A 24,844-nucleotide genomic window follows, 5' to 3' on the forward strand; every position below is an offset into this window, starting at 1 on the left:
TTTTCTGTCTGGACACCTCAGACAGGCACCCTTGGGAGTGTCTCTGTACCCTTGAAAATGCCCCCTTTCTACTCAGATGTCCTGAAAGCTGTCTGGTGGGTTTTCACCACAGCCCCTCCACCTTCCCACTTTCCTGTTCATCCATGCTCAAGCTGCAGTTCAGGCTCCTGTCACGAACGTACTTCCACCGTCAATTTCTCTACAAAGAGGTTTGTTTATTCAAGGAGCAAAAAAAAATAGAACACCAGAACACCTCCCCTTAAGAGCTAGTTTGTGAACCAATTGCATAGAATAATTTAAATTCTGTCTGATAGAACTGATGGGACACACACACCCCACACACACACCAGGACATTCTTAAAATGAAACACAGGTGATAGTAGTGCACCGTGGCAGTAGGAGGCAGGTGGGCTTAGGGCAGGGCAGAACAGGACAGGTTGGAGGTGCCTGAGAGTGCCTGGGGCGCTGGAGTGGAGTCTGGGCAGCCTGTATGGGGGTGGGGTGGTGGAGGGCGAAAATGTTGTCTCTGGGAGGGACTTGTTACAGTGTGGACATGACCAACCTGCACTGAAGAGGGAAGAAATAAATCACTAAATGCGATATAGGTTTGGAGCCAACAGCAAATGGAACTGCTTTAATATACATATGAATTTTCCAAACAGAATCTGTAGCTTAGAAAACAAATGATTCCAAGGCTTTTCTTAGTCTTTGCTTGGTGTATTTGAAAAAGAAAAATGGAGATGGATGACACTTGATAGCCAGAGCCAGGATTGCAGGTCTGAAGCACAGACTAGGAGGCTCAGCAAGGAAGAAGGAAAGATGGAGTTCGTGTTCCTGGTTGAATGGTTTCAGCCAGAGTTTTCGGGAATATTTCACTCCATGGCAGTAATTCCTCGGTGTCCATCATTTTCTGAGATATCTGAATCTGAGATCAGAATCCACCCTTGTATGATCTGAATATAGAGCTACACTTGAGATGGAGTGACTGAGCCAGAGGAAACACACACACACACACCACCACCACCACCACCATCACCACCACCACCACCACCACACAGAGTCAATTCAATTTTGAAATCTACTTGGTTCTACTATAAAATTGAATATAATGAGTGCTTATGAAGTGAAGAATGTACATGTACAAGAACATACATGTGCACTATTACCTTCATTATTAAAAGAGACTTTTGGGTGAATACTCATGGTGCCACAATATCAGGGGGGTGTGAAATTCTCATTTCTCAAGGCTTAGAAACCCATCTTCTAAAAGCAGAGACCTGCTCTGTGTCCTCCAGAGAGGGTGAAGGATGGAACCTCATTCCCATCCTGCCATTTATCTGGAGAGGTGATTTTGGTTCTGTGAGCATGAGTTTGCCATCTGTGAAATTGGACTCAGGATACCTTTGTCACACAACTGTCCCAAGGGAAAAATGAGAAAACCTGCTCAGGGTCTATGGCATGTAGTGGGACTTCAAGGGTCCTTTAAAAGGTGAGACACAGCAGTAGGGGATGGCTGAGCTTCAGGGCTAAGGCAGGCATGGTGAAAAGGTATCTCTCACTGTTTCTCCTAATGAAAATATAGGTATCTTTATGAAGGAAGCATATATTTCTCTCATACACCTTGAGTTTAAAGTTTTAAAGACAGAAGGATCCCTAGTTTCTTGGGTGAATCAGAAGCTTATAAGCAATGCTCGACATCATGCTTCTGAGCAGACCCTAATCCAGTTCCCCACCCTGAGAAGACAAGGCTACTTATTTGTTTATATTTTGTTTGCTCTTTTTTAACTGAAGGGCAGGTGACATACAATATCATATTGGTTTCAGGTGTACAAAGCAGTGTTTCAACAATTATATACATTACAAAATGCTCACTACTATTAGTGTAAACACCGTCTGTCACCATACAAAGTTATTATAATGTTATTGGCTATATTCTCTGTGGTGTACTTTTCGTCCCCATGACTTACCTTGTAACTGCAATTTTGGATCTCTTAATCCCCTCCGTCTATTTCACCCATCCCACCCCCACCATCCCCTACCTTCTGGCAACCAACAGTTTCTTCTCTGTACTTATGAGCCTGTTTCTGTTACATTTTGTTTGTTCATTTGTTTTGTTTATCAGATTCCAAATATAAGTGAAGTCATATGGTATTTGCCTGTTTGTCTGACTTGTTTTACTTAGCATAATGCCCTCTAAGCGCATCCATGCTATTGTGAATGGCAAAATTTCATCCTTTTTTATGGCTGAGTAATATTCCACTGTGGTGAGTGTGTGTGTGTGTGTGTGTGTGTGTGTGTGTATCTGTGACCGCGCGCGTGCACGTGTATCACATCTTCTTCATCCGCTTATCTATTGATAGAAACTTGGGTTGCTTCCATATCTTGTCTATTACAATTAATGATGCAAGAAGATAGGCCTGTTTTTTTTTCTTTTTCCAAATTTTATTTAAATTCTAGTTAGTTAACATAAAGCATAATATTGGTTTCAGTAGTAGAATTTAATGATTCACACTTACATATAACATCCAGTGCTCAACACAGCAAGGGACCTCCTCAATACCCATCACCCATTTAGTCCATCCCTGGCCTACCTCCTCTCCAAAAACCCTCAGTTTGTTATCTACAGTTAAGTGTCTCTTATGGTTTGCTTCTCTCTCTCTTTTTTTCCCCTTTCCCTATGTTCGCCTGTTATGTTTCTTAAATTCCATATATGAGTGAAAGGACAGGCCTGCTTTTAAGTCACCTCAGTGACCTCAGTGATAGAGCACATCATGGCAGCAAGGTGTGGTACTTGCCTAAGTGTTGCTCTTTCACTGCTCCATAGGTTAATACATTTACAGGAATATTCTGCACCAGTCCTGGTGTCACCATTGCAGGAGCCTTCAGACCATGCGTTATTCAACCATGTCACTCCAGACTTTCAGCAGACTGCTGCCTCCCTGAGAGGCAGAAAACCAAGATTTACTAGCATTTCTTTGACATACAATTGTCTGTTCTTCCACTCACTAATAACTAAACATATATTGGCTTAAAACACATACTGGCCATTGAAAGTGTTTCACTAATTTTGTGGTGTAAATAAGAGGGTAAGGAGGAAATAGAATACACTGGAAAATTCAACGGTTAAATTTGAGGCGAAATAACTCTTTAGCATTAACTTTTAAACTTGTTCAAACTTCAGGGCATCAAATATTAAAAAAAAAAAAAAATTCCTCCTGTGACCACTAATTCCCATGCAGGCATAAGCCTCTCATTCTGTCTCTCTTTCTGTCCCCCATCCCTCTTCCCCTTCAAAATCAAAGTTCCAGAAAGAGATTTTTACATTCCCTGGTAACATTCTTCACTTCCTACCACATCTTTATCTCACTGCTTCTGTCCCCATGATTGCAATGTGTTCTCACCAAGGTCACAAGCCAATTTATTCTCACTAGGTCCAGATATTGTGTGAGGATTATTCACAATGATATATGGGGTAGGTTGTAGTGAGTGCATTAATTGCCTAGGACACCATAACAAATCTCCACAAATTCTGTCGTTTGAAATATTAAAAATGTATTCCTTTATAGTTCTGAAGGCCAGAAGCCCAAAATCAAGGTGTCAGGCAGGGTTATGCTTCCTCTGAAGGATCTAGAGCAATATTCATTCTTTTTTTTTTAAATTTTTTTAATGTTTTATTTACTTCTAAGAAAGAGAGAGAGAGAGAGAGAGAGAGCGTGAGCAGGGGAGGGTCAGTGAGAGAGGGAGTCACAGACTCTGAAACAGGCTTCAGGCTCCGAGCTGGCAGTCAGCACAGAGCCCGACGCCGCGAGATCATGACCTGAGGGAAAGTCGGACGCTTAACCGACTAAGCCACCCGGGCGCCCCGGGCAATATTCATTCTTGACTCTTCCAGTGTCTGGTTGTTCCTGGTTTTCCGTGGTTTGTGGCAGCATAATTCCAAACTCTGCCCCATCTTTGCATGGCCTTCTTCCCTGTGTGTGAAGTCTCCCTTTGTTTCTCTTATAAGGACAACAGCCATTGGATTTCGGGACTACCCTAGGTCTCAAGATCCTTAACTATATGTGCACAGACCTTGTTTCCAAATAAGGTTCCATCACGAGTTCAGAGGTTGAGGTTTGGACATATCGTTCTCGGGACATAAATTAATCCACTACTGTGATATGCAGTTTAAGAAACGAACACGAGATCTTACCTATTCTATATAAATATGCAACCATATGCATACGTGCACAAACATATAAATACCTGCATAAGCAGGAATATAATGCATTCTTAAAGAATATAATGCAGATAAAACATTCAGGGGCAGTCTTCCGGTTGTAGGTTTTGGAGTAATGCTTTTTCCCCTGTCTTCTATATTATCTATTTCACCTAAAATAAATACCTATTGCTTTTGAAACTACAAATTAAAAAGAAATCAAATGACAGGGAGCAAGTCTATTCTTAGCCATCACCCCACCTACACACACACACACACACACACACACACACACACACACAGGAAAGCCTTTAGTGGGAATGTCCTTTAGGGACAGGAAAGAAGACAAGATGTCAAAAAAGCCCGTTCCTCAATACAGTAAGATAATTTCCCTCCAAATTGCAAACGACAGCAATTGAACTCAATACGTTTTTAAGGTTCAAGCCTTTTAGTTTTTTTATTTTTTTTACAAATAGTTTATTGTCAAGTTGGTTTCCATATAACACCCAGTGCTCATCCCCACAAGTGCCCTTCTCCATGCCCATTCCCCCCTTTCCTTCCCCCCAACACCCATCAGTCCCATCAGTCCTCAGTTTGTTCTCAGCATTCAAGAGTCTCTCCTGGTTTGCTTCTCTTCCTCTCCCCCACTATTTCCCCCCTTCTTCTCCCCCATGGTCCTCCGTTAAGTTCCTCCTAATCATCCTATACGTGCAAACATAGGGTATTTATCCTTCTCTGCATGACTTATTTCGCTCAGCATAACACCCTCAAGGTCCATCCATGTTGCTACACATGACCAGATTTCATTCTTTCTCATTGCCATGTAATATTCCATCGTATAGATAAACCACATCTTACTGATCCATTCGTCCTTTGATGGACACTTAGGTTCTCTCCATGTTTTGGCTATTGTGGAGAGTGCGGCTATAAACATTGGGATGCATGTCCTCCTATGCATCAGCACTCCTATATCCCTTGGGTAAATTCCTAGCAGTGCTATTGCTGGGTCATAGGGGAGTTCTAGTGTTAATTTTTTGAGGAACCTCCACACTGTTTTCCAGAGGGGCTGTACCAGTTTCCATTCCCTCCAACAGTGTAGGAGGGTGCCCGTTTCTCCACATCCTCGTCAGCATCTAGAGTCCTATGGTTTGCTCATTGTAGTCACTCTGGCTGGCGTGAGGTGGTATCTCAGTGTGGTTTTGATTTGTATTTCCCTGATGATGAGGGATGCTGAGCATCGTTTCATGGGTCTGTTGGCCATCTGGATGTCCTCTTTGGAGAAGTGTCTCTTCATGTCTTCTGCCCATTTCTTCACTGGATTATTTGTTTTTCAGGTGTGGAATTTGGTGAGTTCCTTGCAGATTTTGGATATTAACCCTTTATCTGATATGTCATTTTCAACTATCTTTTCCCATTCCGTCGGTTGCTTATTAGTTTTGTGGATTGTTTCCTTTGCCGTGCAGACCCGTAACTAGTGAAGAAATCAAATCCGTTATCAAAAATCTCCCAACAAGTATGAGCCCTAGACCTGATGGCTTCCCTGAGGATATCTACCAGACATTTAAAACAGAATTAATACCAATTCTTCTCAAACTATTACAAAAAATAGAAGTCGAAGGAAAACTTCCAGACTGATTTTATGAATCACTCTGATTCCCAAGGCAAACAGAGACCCAGCAAAAAAAGAGAACTCCAGGCCAATATCCTTGATGAAAACGCATGCAAAAATCCTCAACAAGATACTTGCAAATCGAATCCAACAGCACATAAAAAGAATTATCCACCAGGATCAAGTGGGATTCATTCCTGGGTTACAGGGCTGGCTCAACATTCGCAAATCAATCAATGTGATACATCACGTCAAGAAAAGAAGAGATAAAAACCATATGATCCTGTCGATAGATGCAGAAAAAGCATTTGACAAAATACAGCATCCCTTCTTAATAAGGGGTCTCAAGAAAGTCAGGATAGAAGGAACTTACTTAAACATCATAAAAGCCATCTATGAGAAGCCCTCAGATAACATCATCCTCAACGGGGAAAACCTGAGCTTTCCCCCTGAAATCAGGAACACGACAGGGATGTCCACTCTCACCACTGTTGTTTAACATAGTGCTGGAAGTCCTAGCATCAGCCATGGGACAACAAAAGGAAACCAAAGGCATCAGAATTGGCAACGACGAAGTCAAACTTTCACTTTTCGCAGATGACATGATACTCTACATAGGAAACCCGACAGACTCCACCAGAAGCCGACTAGAACTGATCCAAGAATTAAGCAAAGTTGTAGGGTACAAAATCAACGTACAAAAATTGGTTGCATTCTTATACACCAACAATGAAGCAACAGAAAGAGAAATCAAGGAACTGATCCCATTCACAATTGCACAAAAAACCATAAAGTACCTAACCAAGGATAAAGGAATAAACCTAACCAAGGATATAAGAGATCTGTAGGATGAAAGCGATAGAAAACTTATGAAGGAAATTGAAGAAGAGACAAGGAAATGGAAAAACGTTCGATGNACACTGCTGGGAATTTACCCAGGGGATGTAGGAGTGCTGATGCATAGGAGCACATGTATCCCAATGTTCATAGCAGCACTCTCCACAATAGCCAAAACATGGAAAGAACCTAAGTGTCCATCAACAGACGAATGGGTCAAGAAGATGTGGTTTGTCTATACGATGGAATATTACATGGCAATGAGAAAGAATGAAATCTGGTCATGTGTAGCAACATGGATGGACCTTGAGGGTGTTATGCTGAGCGAAATAAGTCATGCAGAGAAGGATAAATACCCTATGTTTGCACGTATAGGATGATTAGGAGGAACTTAACGGAGGACCATGGGGGAGAAGAAGCAGGGAAATAGTGGGGGAGAGGAAGAGAAGCAAACCAGGAGAGACTCTAGAATGCTGAGAACAAACTGAGGACTGATGGATGTGGCGGGGGGAGGGAAAGGGGGGAGATGGGCATGGAGGAGGGCACTTGTGGGGATGAGCACTGGGTGTTATATGGAAACCAACTTGAAAATAAACTATTTGTAAAGAAAAAAAAAGAAAAGAAGAAGAAGAAAATGTAACAAAATAAAAGAACAAAAGGAAACTGAAAAAAAAATAGAAAAGCTTTTCTTAGGTCACATAGCTGGTTTCAAATTTCCCAGGTGTTTGTCATGGTACCCAACAGGGCACTCAAACAAACCTCTCCCTATTGTCTTTTTCCTGAAGATAATGGTGGAGATGAAATCCCATGAAATCCTATTCCTCAGGCCTGGAGTCCTAGATAGGGGGGCCACATGGATAGCACTGTCCTGGGAGTATTGTGTGTGGCCCAATCAGAAGCAGAGGAAAAGTAACCTCCATCGAAGGAAGGAAATGATCATTTAGAGAATTATTTTAAGGCAGAGGCACTTCATATGGTATCTCCTACAACCTAACAAGTACTCAGTTATTTTTCCCAATATTTACAGATGTAGAATTAGGCTGAAGCTTTTTTCCATTGTGTCCTGAAGCCTTCAATGCTTTGGATCAAGAATCCCCACTGGACTATTATTTGATGCAACCTTAAGTAGTTCTTGTTTTGTTTTCTGTCATAGCTGAATTATTTTTAAATGAAGAAAACCCATGAAAATTAAAGCAATTTCTGTACTATCAAAAGAAAGAACAGTTTGAAAAGATGGGGTAAATATTTGCAAACAATATTGCAGAATTTGTGCTACTGGGCAAGAAAATAAAGACTTGTTTATCACTGGAAAAAGGGACAAATGATAACAAATAATTTACAGAAAAAGCAAAATGCTTCTCCAGTAAACATCTGGAAAGATGCCACACCACATTAACTGAAGAAATGGCAATATGAAGATGTCGTAACAAGTAAGCGAAAAAAATCAATTTGTGGAATATTATTTATGTGTTGGCAAATTTTTAAAAGTGTGTATCTAAAACCACATAACTACACAAATATTTTAAGGAAGGTATACACATTGCCTACAGAGAAACACATCTGAATAATGTGCACCAATCTATTTACATTGGCTATGTTGGATATCTGTGATTTGGGGTCAGGGGATCATATAGATGGAAGGTGCAGAATGATTTCCATTTTCTAAGTATACAATTTTAATGTTTAACATTTTGTGATTAGGCAAATTTGTTGAGAGAAACACTTGAAAACATCTAATAACCTATTCACAAGAAAAGTTCATATATATATTTACCATGTTATGAAAATGTTCACATGTTACTGTTTAATAAGCAAATACAAACTTCATCTTTTGACTTACCAGTTTATCTGTGTATGTGTGTGTGTGTTTCTCTCTTACGCTTCCCTAAACCCAAATGTCCACACTCTCATGTGCAGATTTTTTCCTCACCTCTCTCAGGGACTGAATTTTCTCTCTCAGGGCATGGAGATCCAGGAAGGGATTATGGGCAGAGAGTAGAAAATTCCAGAGAGAAGTAGAAAATACCAGAAAGTTCTAGCTGATGCACTGGAACCCAGGTGCCTCCCTCCTTCCTTCCCCCTTGCAAAGCCCTCTGGCCTGGGACTTCCAGAGCTATGATTCTGACTCTGACCACTAAGGGGGCATCTACCTACACTGACTATATTTTTTTTGTAAAGGAAAAGGCATGATTTCTTTAATTCTACTCTCATTACAGTGACCCACGAAAACTCCTTTTTTTTCCCTTTGTAGTTTCCAGGTCTGGTGTGTGTGTGTGTGTGTGTGTGTGTGTGTGTGTGTGTGTGTGTGTGCGTGCGCGCGCGTGTGTGTGCGTGCGCGAGCGTGCTGTTTTTTGTTTTTGTTTTGGAGAAATGGGGGGTTGGTGGTTGGTTGGTTTGTTATTATCTCTCTGGGATGCTGGGATGCGCTGGAGATAATGCCAGCCATATGATTAGTTTCATATTAGTTTCAGAACATTGTGTTATCTTGTTCCAACTAAAGCAAATCCCACATATTGCAGCAATAATTTAATTAGGCTACCTATGCATTTACATGTCACCCCCATTCCATGGAGCTCAGTTGTAGTCTCTGTTTCTCCAGGTAGCATCTGAATGACTCCAGGCAAGCTTCAACATCTCATTAAGTCTCAGCAACCTTGCAAAGCTGGTGACTGTGATCTCAAGGTCCACTTGTGAGGAATACATGAGAGAGAAGATGCAATGTAGCAAGTCCAGAGCCTGGCGTAGAGCTGGCACTCAGAGTTCTCTGGGTTTGCAGAATGAGGGAACAGGATGTATTGTAAGTGGATACAGAGCCTGGCATACAGAGTTCCCTGTGTTTGTAGCTGCAAGTACCTGGGTCCCACGCCTCCTGACTCTATGTGGCCTTTTCTGCAGGGCTGGTTCAGCTGGAAACAGTTCCCTGATAGGCTGGTAGCAAAGCCAGGGGGCAGTAATCACAGGAAATAAAGTCTCCTCTGGTGCCCGGGGCTCTCTTCTCCATGCCTTTGAGGAAGGGACTTCCTGTAAGGAATTCATCTTGTTTGTGTGGCGCTGACAAAGTCATTTCGGGCCTGCTTTCATCGTCCTCATCAGCTTTCTTTGATCTCCAAACCTCCAGCCCCAGACCCCACAGGGTCTCTTCACAAGCCGACTGTGAGGACATTGGTGACAGGTCACTGCCTTCAGGCCACACCATGGGTGAGTTGGCTAGCATGAGGCCTTGGTCTCAGATCCCTGGAGGTTACAAGAGTTGCTGGGTCCCTTCCCCCACTCCACCCCATAGGGTACCCAGCCAATCCCCTTTTATTTTTATTTTTTTTAATGTTTTGTTTATTTCTGAGGGGGGGCAGCGTGCGTAGGGGAGGGTCAGAGAGAGAGGGAGACACAGAATCAAGAAGCAGGCTCCAGGCTTTGAGCTAGCTTTCAGCACAGAACGGGATGCGGGGCTCGAACCCATGAACCGTGAGATCATGACCTGAGCCGAAGTCAGATGCTTAACTGACTGAGCCACCCAGGAGCCCTGCCAATCTCCTATTAGAGAAGGGGTGGTGAGGGCCCAGGCTGACTGTTCTCTACTCTCTTGAGGAAATGTGCCAGGTGGACCCTGACATTCCCATCCCGGTTCCACATGGAAATACTCCCCTCCTATGGAAGTGGTCATGGCGAGGTGGATTTTTTTCACTGGTTGTGGGGATAGATCTGACTTTATGTGGTCCTCACAGGTCCACAGTTTGGAGAGTGGGGAGGGTCTCCTAGGGTGTCCGCATGGGAGGCAAGGGAGTGGGAGGGTTCGTGTAAATTAATATTCTTTGGATGCCTACTAGAGGTGAAGGAGTGGCAGAGAACCCACCATTACCCTTAACTCTTATAGCAACTATTCAGGGTAGATTGTATTACTCTCATAGAAGTTTCTTGAGGCTTGCTTTATACCTCAGCATAAGACTTATTCTGGAATATTCCACGTGTAGTGGTTATGCGCACTGTTCTATGTCAATTAAGTACATTTGTTAATTTACTTTATTCTCATTTTAAAATCTCCTCCACCTAGTAGAATTTATGTCTGCCATTTTATGTGTCACTCAAGGAGGTGTGTTAATATTTCCTGTTGTAATCGTGAATTTATCCATTTCTTCTTTTATTGTCGCTGTCTCCTCTGCACGTTTTGGCTCTGTGTTAAGACGTGCACACAAATTTAGAATTTTGTATTAATGGATTCTTATTGTATTGAACCTTTTATTATAATGAAATCTCCCTCTTTTCTCTAGTAATTTTTTTTAATTGAACGATTAGGAGGAACTTAGCGGAGGACCATGGGGGAAAAGAAGGGGAAAAATAGTGGGGGAGAGGGAGGGAGGGAGGGAAACCATGAGAGACTCTTGAATGCCGAGAACAAACTGAGAGCTGCTGGGCGTGAGGGGGGGAGGGGAAGGGGAGTGATGGGAATGGAGGAGAGCACTTGTGGGGATGAGCACTGGGTGTTATGTGGAAACCAACNCATTGTGTAAATGGTATATATTTTGCCAAGTATTTTTTTTCAAATTTTCTAGATCATTAAATTTTGCAAGTGTTTCTTTTAAGGAGAATTTGATGGCGTGTTTTCCTTCCAGTCTCATAATATCTATCTTTCTGTTTGGACTATCCAGTCTGAAACTTATAATGTAAATATAGATATAACTTGGTTTCTGTATACCATATTGACTGCACATGTATTTTTGCTTGTTGTAAGGCCCTTTTCCTCTCCTTTCCTTGAAATGATTTAATACTGTGGGTGGTTTTTTTGGTTGTTGTTTTGTTTTGTTTTTGTTTTTGTTTGTTTGTTTTAGTATTAGATTGTTACCTCATTTGGCCAGACAATTAAACATCTCTTAGCCTTTCTTATAGTGTTTACCCTTGAGACTATAATGTTTTTTTGTTTTGTTTTGTTTTGTTTTTGCCTTTTCACAGTCTGATGTAAATTACTTCTTTAAAGCTCTTCAGACAATGAAGGAACTTTGGGACACTTTGATTCCTCTCACACCCTCCCAATGTAGTGCCATGAATTTTAATTCTACGTATATTTAACCCCCTAGAAGAAATTATAGGGGTTTAAATATACTATATATTGACTATATATGCTATATAGTCAATACTCATTTAGACTTGCCTACATATTCACGAAAGCCATTAGTCTTTCTTTCCTGCATCTATGGGCCTCCATCTGGGATCGTATTTCTTCTGCCTAAAGGAGAACCTTTAATATTTCTTTTAGTTTGAGTCCCCTGGTCACAAATTTTCCCAATTTGTGCTACATTAACATCATTGTCAAATGTACATCTTTTCTCTGGGGATTTTTTTTTGTCTTAAAGCATACTTTGTCTCCTATTAGTATTGTTGTACAGACTTGATTAACCTTGCTTGGGAACCTTCTCAAGCAAGATCTCATCAAATGCCACTTCTCCACATTTCCCTCTCCTTCATTCCGGAGCTCCCATGAAACACGTGTTAGATGTACTCACTACATCTCCTTTAATTCTCCCCCCCCCACCACCACCACCACTTTTGGTATTCTCCACGTTATGGCTCTCTAAGTTTTTCGGGATATTTTCATCAGATGTAACTTTCATTTCTCTAGTTCTTTCTTCAGGTGGGAACTCACCTTTGACTTGCGAACCATAACACCAAACTTTCAGGGTGGATTTTGTTATCCCCCTAGGGCAGAGAAGGGAGTTGTGAGTTAGAGATGATAGGCAACTTGTCCCAGGTCACCTAGCCAGAAAAAGGCAGAGCAAGGGCTAACATCACAAGTTAAACCCTAGGTCCAAACCCTTTTCCTCTGTGCTTTTCTAGTTGGCTGTGAATGGTCCCCACCTCTCATCTTTTGGGAAGTGGAACCCCAGTGAAGCCTTTCAACCTTTTTAGCACTGTGCTGCATTTCATTTTAGATTATAAAATCAGTGATATTTCTTCATTAGCCATGATGTTTCCCCAGAACCTTTTGTGATATTGGAACCATTGATGCGTTGTTCTCAATTTCAGGGCGTAATAACGCATGTAGTTCCTTACAAAGAAGTGCAAGATGCTGGGGTATTTACCGAAGGAGGCATAACAATTGGCCTGGGCATGTCCGTTCTGGCACTGATCCTTCATCCCACCAACAGCAAGATGGAGATCCAGCAACAAATGACACTCACATGAGCACCCGAGGAAGATAGTAAGTGACCGGTCAGCATAGCTGAAATGTACAAGCCAGTGGAATACATAGCCCTGTAGTTGAATATGCCATTCTCTTCTCCAACCCGGAGGAGTGAGGAATGATAGAATCAGGTTAAGGGTTGGGCAAACTTTATTGTACAGTAGGGTAAATGCGTAACAGAAGACTTTCTGAGCGTCTGTGGATCACTTTCTTCTCTCTGCTTCCCCACAGCACTCCCTATGCCATTCCATCCCGGCATCAGAGGGGCAATTTTCAGATACAAGACCAAGCCCAAGCTAACATGAAGGGAGAGCAAAAGCCTCCAGAGAGAAGAATGGAGGGGAAGGGGCAGGATGAGACCTCCAGGAGCTGGTTCAAGATCATAGTGAGTGCCCTGGCAAAATGGACCCAAAGTGCAGGAGGAGGTGAACAGAGGGAATTGTGTTGGACTCATATAGAAATGCTAGGTACTTCTCTGCGGAGAGGAGTGGGTAATCGGTCTTTTTATTACTAGGAATTAGCATCCTAGATCAAGTAAGGGCAGACACAGAGAAGCAATGTAAAGGGAACAGACTGACTAAAGGGAGAAATGGGTAGGTTGCCTAAGAGCAGAGGAAACTACAGCCAAGGAGAAGGAGCAACTCCACCCTGGAAGTCTCAGTTTAGCTCAAGCTGAATGTGGGAGGGGGTTGAGTCTCTGAGGTTTCTGTTGGAGAGACAGGCTAAGACATCCTGCCTTGAGCTAGGGTCACTTGGAATTTTACAAAAGGAAGTACATGTTAAACATCTTAAGTTGATTATTTGAAGAAAGTGTTTGGATGGAAAGAAAGGTTATTTAGGAAATCCACGTCTGGTACAAAAGTTCACAATAATGGATATTGTCCTACCATAAGAAATTAATTCAATGACACCACTCCCCCCCACCACCGCAAAAGGTGTGAAAGGAAGACATGCTTGAGTTTTATCTTAACCTTGGATTCCATTGTGTCAATCTCTTCTCCCATTTCTGGCTCTTAGATTCCATTTGGCATCAGATATGATGAGAAGTGGTTGCTGAATCTGATTCAGAAGCAATGCAGTATCTCCTTCACCCCAGTTGAAGTAAGAGAAGACAATGCGACAGATGAGAAGAAAGAGGGCAGATGAGCAGTGGCTTGGGTCTCATATTCTGTTTCTTCTGCCATTCTCCCTACAGTTTCACTATGAGAAAATGCAGGCCCAGTTCTTTGTTGAGAATGCCGACATTGCCTTCGCACTGAAGAGTGTCAACGGCACGATCTGGGATGAGAATAATGAAATGGTGTGTGTCAAGGGCGTGGCCAGGGCTAGTTAGAGGCAAGATGGCAGGACAGGGGTAAGGTCTTGCTTTATCCCAAGGCTCAGAATTCCTGGTGATTAGCCAGCTCCTCTTGGATCCCCTACAGATATCTGTCTTTGTCCACCCCTCTGATGCACCCCAGTCTGTGCAGAAGGAGCTGAAGCCAGAAAAGGTGGACCAGATAAAGGTAATGCAGACTCAAGACCAGTTGTGCATCCGTATCCAGACCTACATCTTCTTCCTACACCTATTGCCGCCACCCCCCGTCTCCACCTCAGACTCAGAGCCACTGACCCCATCTCTAACTCTACAGCTGACCATGAGCAAAAGATATGTAGTCTCCCAGCAATCTCTTAACATGCAGAGAGTCTGTTTGCCCCTGGTACATCTACAGCAGTAGTTCTAGGGCGGGCAAGAGCAGAGGGGGCTGTCTGGAAAGGAGACTTAGGGATGGTAATGTGGGGAGGGGTTGGTGCTGGAGCTGTACCAGCTGGGCTTCTCTCAGCCTTCTGATTCCCTCCCCTCGGCTTCTTGGATACTTGATCACCAGTGAAATTGAAATGATACCAAATCCTAGAAACGGCATGGCTGCCTCCCGGCAAGCTCATGAAAAGAACATGCTCAAGGTGAGGACTCAAGCCCAGTGCTTGGATTGATGGCGAATGTGTGAGAGATTAGGTAGAAGAGGCAGATTGGTCTCAGATATCCCCTGTTGGGGTCCTCACTCTAACTCTTTCCTCATCATAGCTTTTGCCCTCAAACCTGAGGGACAAGAAACCCTACCAACTGGATGGCCTATCCAACACTATGCAGAATGCCTCCAGCATCAAGGACTTGAACCTCTCCAACAGTGAGGTAAGGTGTGGTACCGGATCCTTCTTTGAAAAGAAGGTGAGAGTGCTCATGGGGTGGTGGCGAGAGTCAGGGAAGTGGATTTGTTGGAAAAGGAAAGGGCTGGAGGTGCAGGGTCCTCCTGGCCATCTTTCTCTGATCCATGTGTTTCCTTCCCATAATCACTCCCCTGAAGTCTGCAGGGGAGTTGGACAAGGGCAAAAGGCTGCAGCCAGAAGAGATGGGTGCAGACAGAAACCCCCTGTGCACCACCTTTCCCGATAAATCAACCAACATCAGGTCAGTTGTACTCTCCATCACCCTGTGGGATTCTGAACTATGCCTGACGGTGCCTGCTTGGAGGAGGCAGCACCCCTTTTCTTTTAGGAGGAACATACGCCCTATGCTCTTCTGTCTGTGTCCCTCACCTGTGCTTAGAGGTCTCCATTCCTTCCTCTGAACTGCTCACCTGTTTGGTCTGAGGCCTGTTTGCTGGCTAACTGCACCCAGCCTTCTCTATCATGCCCTCCCCAAGTGTGATCCACAAATCAGGGCTCCGCTCCCTCACTAGGACCAGAGTGGCCACTTTGAGCCACATGCTGTGACCTGGACTGGCAAGGGTCCTTCATCCAGCCCAGGGCCTCATGCTGAGACAGACATTCCTGCCTCCCTGCTGAGACAGGGATTCCTTCCCTTGTTCTGAGAGGGACCCTCCTTTCCTTGAACCAAATGTACCCCCCCTCTGCCAACCCCAGGCAACAATGGTGGCTTTCTTGACCATGTTGAGTGCTGAGGTCCTGGGAGGCTGCCATCATGACATCCATTCCTCTGACCCAATGCCAGGATCTGGGCCCTCCTTGAGAGAAACCAGGATTCCCTGAGTCAGGGGGCCAGAAGTGGGAGACTGCCAGGGAGCAGAGGGCTTCCTGAGGCAGGAATGGAAGGCAGAGGGCAGAAGGGCTTGAGGAGACAGAAGGGCAAGCCTCTCAGAGGCACTGACCCCTCTCCACCCCCCCCCCAACATATGTCACATCATCCTAACTGGTCCTTAAGAGGAGCCCCGGGGAGCCTGACAACAGGTATAATCCCTCAGGCAAGGAACCGACTGAGACAGGCACAGGTGCACTGGGGACATCAGGAGGGAAGGCTGTGATCATAAGCGGGGGGCCACAGACCCTCAGCCCCATGTTGACCTGGGGCTTGATCCCCTACTCCTTCTGCGGAAGGTCTTCTGCCCCTGTGGCTGCCCCATTCCCCATGCCCAGTTCAGACTGAGCTCACACAGGTGACAAAGCTTCAACCAGCATCCAATGGGCCCCCAGCCCAACACCTGCATGTTTTCCATTCCTACCTCGGGTTCCAGGGCCAGCCAGGGCAGATGAAGGAAAGGACTGCAGCTCAGAAGCCATTTCCCCCTTCTTTTCTCTTCGTCCCTAGCCCCACCACCATGGTAAAGCTTCATTCTTTTCCCTTTGCGTTGCTTTCTCTTCTCTTTGTCTCTACTCCCCTGTCTCTCTCACCGCTCCCCACCTACCTTCACTCCCACTTGTCTTCATCCCCCTCCTTCTCCCCCCTGTCTCCTGGGTCTTGCCTCACTCACCTCCATCCCTGGGGGTGTCATGGTCCTGAAGAATGCTGGGCCCCTAGTGAGATAGCAGAGTTCTGAGCTCCCACCCCGTTCCCTCTTCTCTCTGGAGTCTTCAGTGGGGACTAGGAGGGAAGAAAGGAGGCAGGGAGGGGGAGGAAGCCTTGGACCCTGGGATCCAAATGTTGCTTCTGGTGGCACTGGAGGTGGGAATCAGGATAATCTAGGTGGGAGCCACCCAGGGGGGAAGCAAGGGAGGCGAGGGTCTGGCAGGGGAATGGAATGAGAGAAAAGGGGAGAGAGAGTCTGTGCTTTTCCTCTAGGTCAGTCCACAAGGGAGATGCCAAGGGCCCTGCAGGCCTGGGACACTGCAGTGTAGGTGGGACATACTGGGCTGTGTGTCAGCTGTAAGTGTGCTTGCTCCCATGATGAAGGACACCTGCAAACTTTTACTGACTTTTCTGTTCTATCTGGATTTCTACAGCTCCATCCTGGAACTGTTTCCCAAGTTGTTATGCCTGGTAGGTGTATTCCTTGATCATTGACTCCTCTACTGGCACCGATGCCACTCAAACCTTGCCCAGAGGCCATTTAGGTCTTGTCAAAGTTACAATTTTCATGACTCTTAAACCTCATGGAGGTACAGATCCAAGTGGAAACCCAAAAAGGGCTCCAGATCTCCTTCAACCATGTTCTCCACAGGCATCAGGGACCCCAAGACAGTGATCTCAAATGCAGTCTTGTCGATGTAATCTCTAGGTCACTTTCACATCTGACCTCTGACCCTCACCCTCTCCCGGGCCCATCCTTTCCTGGATTGTCCAGCATCAGCTCCTGGTTGCACCACTCACTTCCTCTTCCTTTCCCCAGGATGGCCAGGAATCACCTTCACCAACCAGCGTTGGTATTGCAGCCCAAAAGAGGTTACCAACCTGCAAGGTGAGGAGGGCAGATCAAGCAGGGTTTTGGGTGGTGTGTGAGGAAGGGATATCAGCCGTGGTCCTGAGGACTGTTGTGACTTCAGGGAAGCTTCTTTGGATCTGATGCACTGAAGAGTCTGGTCCTGCAATTCCTGCAGCAGTAAGTACTCCTGAGAGCCTGGGAAAGGGGAGGGCTAGGATGGGTGAGGCCACCCAAGCTCAGGACTGCTGACTGGGTCTTGAAATCACATTTGAGGTCCAGACCCCAGAGANTCTATGACTCTGGAGACCGTCAGGGTCTCCTCGGTGCTTACCACGATGAGGCCTGCTTCTCCCTGACCATTCCCTTCAACCCCGAGGACCCAGCCCCGTGAGTAGCACAGCTCAGACTCTGCCCCTGGGCTGTGTGGCTCCCTGGCAGACACAGGGCAGCTCCTGGAAACACGCACACTGGCCAGACCACCACTTCCTGTTCCTCTTTCTCTCCCCAGAAGCAGCTTGTGCGAGTACCTCAAGGAAAACAGGAATATGAAGAAGATCAAGGACCCCTGTGCGTGTGTGATGGGGAAGATTGGGCAGGGAAAGGAGATGTGAGGGGACATTCATAGGACCCAGGGTGTGGCAACCCCTGACCTTCACTTGCTCCTCCGCCCCCCATAGACCTGCGTGTTCAGCTGCTGAAGCATACAAAACATGACGTCGTGCACTCCCTCTGTGTGCTGCCCAAAACTCAGCATGACCTTAGCTCCTTCGTGGTGGACATATGGTTCCAGATGGTGAGCGCCTGCTTCCCCCCAAGGGCAGCCCCCAGAATGTCACAGGTGCGTAGGGAGTTTAGGTGACTTACACCTGGGATCTTCCCTTTTAGGAGATGATGCTCTGCTTCTCTGTCAACGGAGTGTTCAAGGAAGGTGAGTGTGTGCAGAACCTCTTCCTCAGATGCCCCACTGCCCATTCCCTGCTGGTTGGGCTCCCTCTCAGAACTCTCCCAGCTTCCCTGATGGCTTCCCTTCTCTCCCTCTTCCTGGTGTGTTCTCCTGTCCCCACTCTGCCTTCACACCATCCTGGTCTGAACCAGGTCTATGCCTGTCTGCCCCACACAGCTTGGGCATTAGGGACACAGTCTGTGGAATTTGACAGCTCTCGCCCTAGATCCGTACTCTGTGACCTTGGGCTCTGAACCTGTAAGTTTTGATGGGTATTCATTGGTCCCAGCACATAGTAGGGTCCCTGTCACTGGGAACAGATTGCCTTCCCCATTCGGAACGCCCTGACTCCCAGAGAACAATTGTCCCCTTCAGCGTGAATGAATATCAACTCAGACCCTGACTGGAGAATGCTGTGTGAGTGTGTAAAGTATGTGGAATGCTAAGGGGTGTTGTTATTTGTTGTTTGTTGTTGAAGTGGAAGGAATGTCTCAGGATTCTCTTCGTGCCTTCACCAGGACCTTCATCGCTAACCCTGTCAGCAATTACAGGTGAATGCTTTTTTTTGTGCATGGATCACCCAGTTCAGTATGAGTTCAGGTGTGTGGAAATCACATGTTACTATCTTTGGTGTATTCTGTATTTTGTGAAAAGCCATTCGGTACTTCCAAGGAATTGTCTCTCCGAGTGGTGAAGAGAATGAGGTCTGGAATCATATTATGGGTTCTATCCCTGTTCCCAACACTCACTATCTTTGTGACCTTTGCCAAGTCACATGGTCTTGTTTTTGTGAGACATTTTCTTCCTCTGAATATTGAGATTAGACTGTCCACTCTTTGTCAGGTGTGCCTGGTAAGTATGGGTGTAAAATTGTCCATGATTTCGGGAGCAATGTTTAAATGTTCTCGTATTGTTTAAACTATCTCTCCAAATATTGGCTCTTTGAGGGGTGAAGAAGTAGAGGCACCATCCAAGAAACATGAATAGGAGATACTGCAGGGGTATGGAAATAATCATATAGCTGGGTGGGAGTGGGAGTAAGATCATTGTTGTGATGTGGGGCTGTCTATCTGTCCAGTTGTCTAAGGTCCCATTTTTCCTCCAGTCTATGCATCTTGAATGATACTCTGCTTGTGAGAGACATCAGACCTAAGGGGACCCAGAGCACATGCTCTATCCAAGTTCCCACACCTTCCTGCAGCTACTCTACCACCTTCTCCCAGAAGCAGCAAGGAATGGTGCAGTTTTTCACCACCTAGTCTAGGATGAACCTCCAGTGGTCTCAGAAGTGAGTGCCAGGGGTACGTGCAGATGGGAGGGTGATGGGAGGAGCTGAGGTGAGACTAATGGGAACCTGCAGGTAATTTGTATTGCTTATTTATTTAATTCATTATCACCTTGGATTTATGTGTTTTACCATAGAAGGTAGGCAGTTGTTTTGACCAGGTGCATTACTTTTTGAATTTATTTGACTTTGTTCCTTTATTAACAGACATTTGGGTTTCAGCAGTATTCCCAGCATGTACTGTGCCATAGGGCTCATTCCGTTGCCTATGTTGTGATAAACGTAGGGACATTGTTTTTTGTTTGTTTGTTTGTTTTGTTTTGTTTTGCATAGATTGGAAAATAGTACCGTGTATTCATATTGTCTCCATTTTAGTTTTAATGGATATCACCTTTGCTTTCTCCACACTAGGTAACTACATGACTACTATTGGGGTTATGCTGGTTCTCCCTTGAACCAAGGTAAAGTTCAGGAATTCTGGCCAAATGGGCAGAAACTGGGTGGCCTGGTGATGAGACTCAGGGTTCTTGGCTCTGTTGATATCCCAACTGCCTCTCTTCACTTCCTCCAGGTCAAGCACAAGATCGCAGAGGAGGTCCTCATACAGACCGACACAAGATCCTGAAAATACAGCCCTTACAAGAAGCCACTGGGTGTGGTCATCTTCCTCTTCATCATCATTGTTTATTATCTAGTCTGAGTTGTTAACTCCTGAATGAGTTGGAGGTCTGTTTTGGGCTGGGAAGCCAATGTTTAACTGATACTAATCCACCCAAAGACCAATTGCTGTGTAGTTTCCTACTCAGGATTCCTGATTCTCTTCTTAATAAATAGTGACATAGCATGTTATGTTGAATCCCTGCAAAATCCATTTGAAGCAGCTATTTTCATCACTGGCATACAGAGAAGTAAAGGGAGAGTCAGGGAAGGTCAGTGACTCCTGGAGAACAGTGGGGTAGAGACTTCAAATCTTAGACCTCTCTCTAAAGTCCAGGCTGTGTGTGCGCCCCAGGTCTATGTGCCTACTCAGGTGGGAGATGTTCTCTTACTCTGTTATACCTGGGGATAGCATTCTGTGCCTCTAGGATATTGGTTAAATATTTTTAGACAGAGAACAGTATTCACTCTTAGCCATACAAATCTGTTCAAATTTAAAAACAATCCATTTAGAGTAAAACAGCATTATAGAGCCCAAGAGAATCTGGGAAACAAAAATTGCCTTCATATATGACTCATATTGTATTAATATCTTTGATATATAACAAAATCAATAGAGATGAAACATATCAATCAAAAATTGTTATTAGAATTAATAGCAATACTCAAGGTATGTATGAGATCCATCCAACCATAATAACCTACAAAAACACAACCGAAGATGTTCAGATAAGGGACTAAATGAGAAAATAAAACTGACCTAAACGCTGGTATTCTCTGTCCCCAGGGTTTTAGTCATATATTTTTATACAGAACATAGTATTACTTTCCTAAGCATATAAATTTATTGAAATTTAAAATCAACCTTTTTAAAGAAAAATAGCATAAAAAGCACATGAAAAGCTTAAAATAAAAAATCATCCTCACGTATAACTGATAGAATATAAATATCTTTGATATATTAAAAAAATCAGTAGAGAGATCAGAATCTAAGATCAACCTAAAATTCTTATTAAAAGCAATAGTAAGAAGTTGATGCAACCAAGGTCAAAGAGGTCTTTGCCTGCCTTCTCCTCAAGGATTTTGATGGCTTACTGTCTTACATTTAGGTCTTTCATTCATTTTGAGTTTGTTTTTGTGTATGGTGTAAGAAAGTGGTTCAGGTTCATTTTTCTTCATGTCACTGTCCAGTTTTCCCAGCACCAGTAGCTGAAGAGACTGTCTTTATTCCACCGGATATTCTTTCTTACTTTGTCAAAGATGAGTTGTCCATATGTTTGTGGGTCCATTTCTGGGCTCTCTATTCTGTTTCATTACTCAACACATCTCCAGAGGCATGGTAAACAAAAGCAAAAATCAACTCTGGGGACCTCATCAAAATAAAAAGCTTCTTCCCAGCAAAGGAAACATCAGCAAAACTAAAAGGCAACCAATGGAATGGGAGAAGAAATTTGCAAAAGACATGTCAGCTAAGGGGTTAGTATCAAAAATCTATAAAGAACTTATCAAACTCAACATCCAAAAAACAAATAATCCAGTGAAGAAAGAGGCAAAATACATGAATAGACACTTCCTCAAAGAAGACATCCAGATGGCCAACTGACACATGAAAAAATGCTCAACATCACTCATCATCAGGGAAATACAAATCAAAACCACAATGAGATACCACCTCACACCTGTCAGAATGGCTAACATTAACAACTCAGGCAACAACAGATGTTGGCAAGTATATGGAGAAAGAGGATCTCTTTTGCACTGCTTGTGGGAATGCAAACTGGTGAAGTCACTCTGGAAAACAGTTTGGAGGTTCCTCAAAAAAATTAAAAAAAAAAAAAAAAAAAGAACTACCCTACGACCCAGCAGTTTCACTACTAGGTATTTATCCAAGGGATACAGGTATGCTGTTTTGAAGGGACACATGCACCCCAATGTTTATAGCAGCACTATCAACAATGGTCAAAGTATGGAAAGAGCACAAATGTCCATTCGTGGATAAATGGATAAAGAAGATGTGGTATATACATATAATGGAGCATTACTGGGCAATCAAAAAAATGAAATCTTGCCACTTGCAACTCCGTGGATGGAGCTAGAGGGTATTATGCTAAGGGAAATTAGTCAGTCAAAGAAAGACAAATATCATATGACTTCACTCATATGAGGATTTTAAGACACAAAACAGATGAACATAAGGGAAGGGAAGCAAAAAGAATATAAAAACATGGAGGGGGACAAAAACATAAGAGACTCTTAAATATAGGGAACAAACAGAGGGTTACTGGAGGGGTTGTGTGAGGGTGGATGGGCTAAATGGGTAAGGGGCATTAAGGAATCTACCCCTGAAATCACTATTGCACTATATGCTAACTAACTTGGATGTATACTAAAAAATAGATTAAATAGAAAAAATTTTAAAAAGCAATAGTAATGCCCAAAGAATCTACGGAAATCTATTCAAACATAACAAATATAAAAACACAATTGCAAACATTGAGATAAGATACTAAATGAGAAAGGAAATCTAAAGACTTTTATTTTAGGGAAAATACATTGTGTCTGTGTTTGTGTGTGTATGTGTGTGTGTTTGTGTATTGATATACTGTAGGGGGTATGTTTAAAACCTATTAATTATAAAAATACATTATATCAGGTAAAAATATTTGGAAGAGACATAACCTCTCAGAGGCAGGCATCTCTTCCTTTAGGTCAGAGTTCCTCTCCTTGGTAAATAGGGCACCTATTGGGGTCTGGCTGAGATGGAGAATTATTGATATGAGGAGAGCCACTCAGAGTCAGTTCTAGAAGGTGTTCACAGGAGGACCCTTCTTTGAGACCTTGGAGCATAGTGGAAAGAGGGAGTTTACATGTAGGGGCAGACCTTGCGTGCCTTCATGAGCAGATAAATACTCAGCTCTTCTGACCTTCACCTCCTGGTTGGCCCCTAGGTTGCTGCTGTCTGTGGCTGAGAACTAGGAATGCTTCCACAATTTCTTCCATATCTATTATAATCCTTACTCTCCATCCTGATTACAAGAGCAATACTTACTCAAAATCGGACAGGTCTGAGACCACAGGAAATTACCCAGGATAGGAGAGGTGAGGGCAACTATAGGACCCAGCCTGGTTTCTGCCATCACTAGCTCTGATGGCTTTTGCCTTATGAAGATCATGCTCAGATGTTTATCTTCTATGCATCCAATGTAGCTTTGGGTTAAAGATCAAGCTCACAATCCTATTTCTTCTTTTATATTCTTTGGTGATCCCAGTTTTAAAACTATTTTGTTGGGGCGCCTGGGTGGCTTAGTCGGTTAAGCGTCCGACTTTCGCTTAGGTCATGATCTCGTGGTTCATGGGTTCGGGCCCCGCGTCGGGCTCTGTGCTGACTGCCAGCTCAGAGCCTGAAGCCTGTTTCAGTCTGTGACTCCCTCTCTCTCTGACTCTCCCCTGCTCACGCTGTCTCTCTCTCTCTCTCTCTCCTAGAAATAAATAAAACATTTTTAAAAAAATTAAAAAAAAACTATTTTGTTATCCATTCTCTCTATATCAACAGAAAGGTCTTAGTTTAAGAGACACTAGTTGCCCTCCTAGGTCATTACTGGGTATCCTTTAAGCCAGAGCTCAATTTGATATATAATGGGGACCGAGTGAAGATTTATGAATGGGGGTAGTGATAAAATCATCTTCCTTTTGAATGACAGTGACCAGTATATATTAACAGCATAAATATTATAAACATATGTAGTTCCATACCTAATCTTATCACCAAGTTAATAACCATTCTTATTTTAAAATGACTAAGATAGAAATTACCGTAGTGGGGAGCCTGGGTGGCTCAGTCGGTTAAACGTCCGACTTCAGCTCAGGTCATGATCTTGCCGTTTGTGAGTTCGAGCCCCGCGTCGGGCTCTGTGCTGACAGCTCAGAGCCTGAAGCTTGCTTCAGATTCTGTGTCTCCCCCTCTCTCTGCCCCTCCCCAGCTCATGTTCTGCCTCTATCTCTCAATAATAAATAAATGTTTTTAAAAAAAGAAATTACTGTAGTAATTTTAACAATGAGGGTGCTTGCTCCAATTATTTTGAAAATACAGTTGATTTGAAAATGCAAATTTGTTCCAGTTCTATTGAGTTTATCTAAGAGAAACACTAGATTAAAAAAAGAAAATTATACCCAACTGATCCAAACCATGGGGGAATACACAAGCCCATCCCACAAATGTTAAATACCTACCAGCTTCCTCAGTTCACAGTATATGTTATCAGCCACACCCAACTACATTTGATGTTAGAATTTTTTTGGTCTGATTCAAGTAGTTTTCTTTCCACCACTTGATATCTGTACTATGTTGAGTATTTCGATCAATGAACATGGTATATCTCATCAATTATTTAGATTTCCACCACTATTTTGTAGTTTCCAGCATACAAGTCCTTATAAAAGTTTCTTCAAATTACACCTAAATAGTTTTTGAGTAATTGCAAATGACATTGTGCTTTTTGTTCCAAT

The 24,844-nt window shown here is 43.7% G+C and overlaps 1 protein-coding gene across 2 annotated transcripts; it reads left to right on the forward strand.

Annotated features, from left to right (window-relative positions):
* Positions 1 to 9,657: 9,657 nt before the first annotated feature.
* NXF3 (nuclear RNA export factor 3) lies at positions 9,658 to 20,530 on the forward strand. 2 transcript variants are annotated; one of them, XM_077778389.1, is made up of 19 exons: positions 9,658 to 9,842; positions 12,660 to 12,834; positions 13,048 to 13,201; positions 13,834 to 13,917; positions 14,012 to 14,116; positions 14,241 to 14,321; positions 14,882 to 14,989; positions 15,162 to 15,265; positions 17,035 to 17,071; positions 17,421 to 17,489; positions 17,575 to 17,630; positions 17,733 to 17,840; positions 17,962 to 18,020; positions 18,131 to 18,246; positions 18,339 to 18,381; positions 18,875 to 18,947; positions 19,502 to 19,684; positions 20,093 to 20,142; positions 20,253 to 20,530. In XM_077778389.1, the coding sequence occupies exons 1-17, from the start codon at positions 9,839 to 9,841 to the stop codon at positions 19,653 to 19,655; spliced, it is 1,530 nt and encodes a 509-aa protein (XP_077634515.1). In that variant the 5' UTR covers positions 9,658 to 9,838; the 3' UTR covers positions 19,656 to 19,684; positions 20,093 to 20,142; positions 20,253 to 20,530. The 2 variants fall into 2 exon arrangements, with proteins under 2 accessions (XP_077634515.1, XP_077634516.1); XM_077778390.1 differs by lacking the exon at positions 17,733 to 17,840.
* Positions 20,531 to 24,844: the final 4,314 nt, after the last annotated feature.

This window comes from Crocuta crocuta, unplaced genomic scaffold (assembly GCF_008692635.1).
Source record: "Crocuta crocuta isolate KB4526 unplaced genomic scaffold, BGI_CrCroc_1.0 scaffold1428, whole genome shotgun sequence".
Lineage (NCBI taxonomy): Eukaryota > Metazoa > Chordata > Mammalia > Carnivora > Hyaenidae > Crocuta > Crocuta crocuta.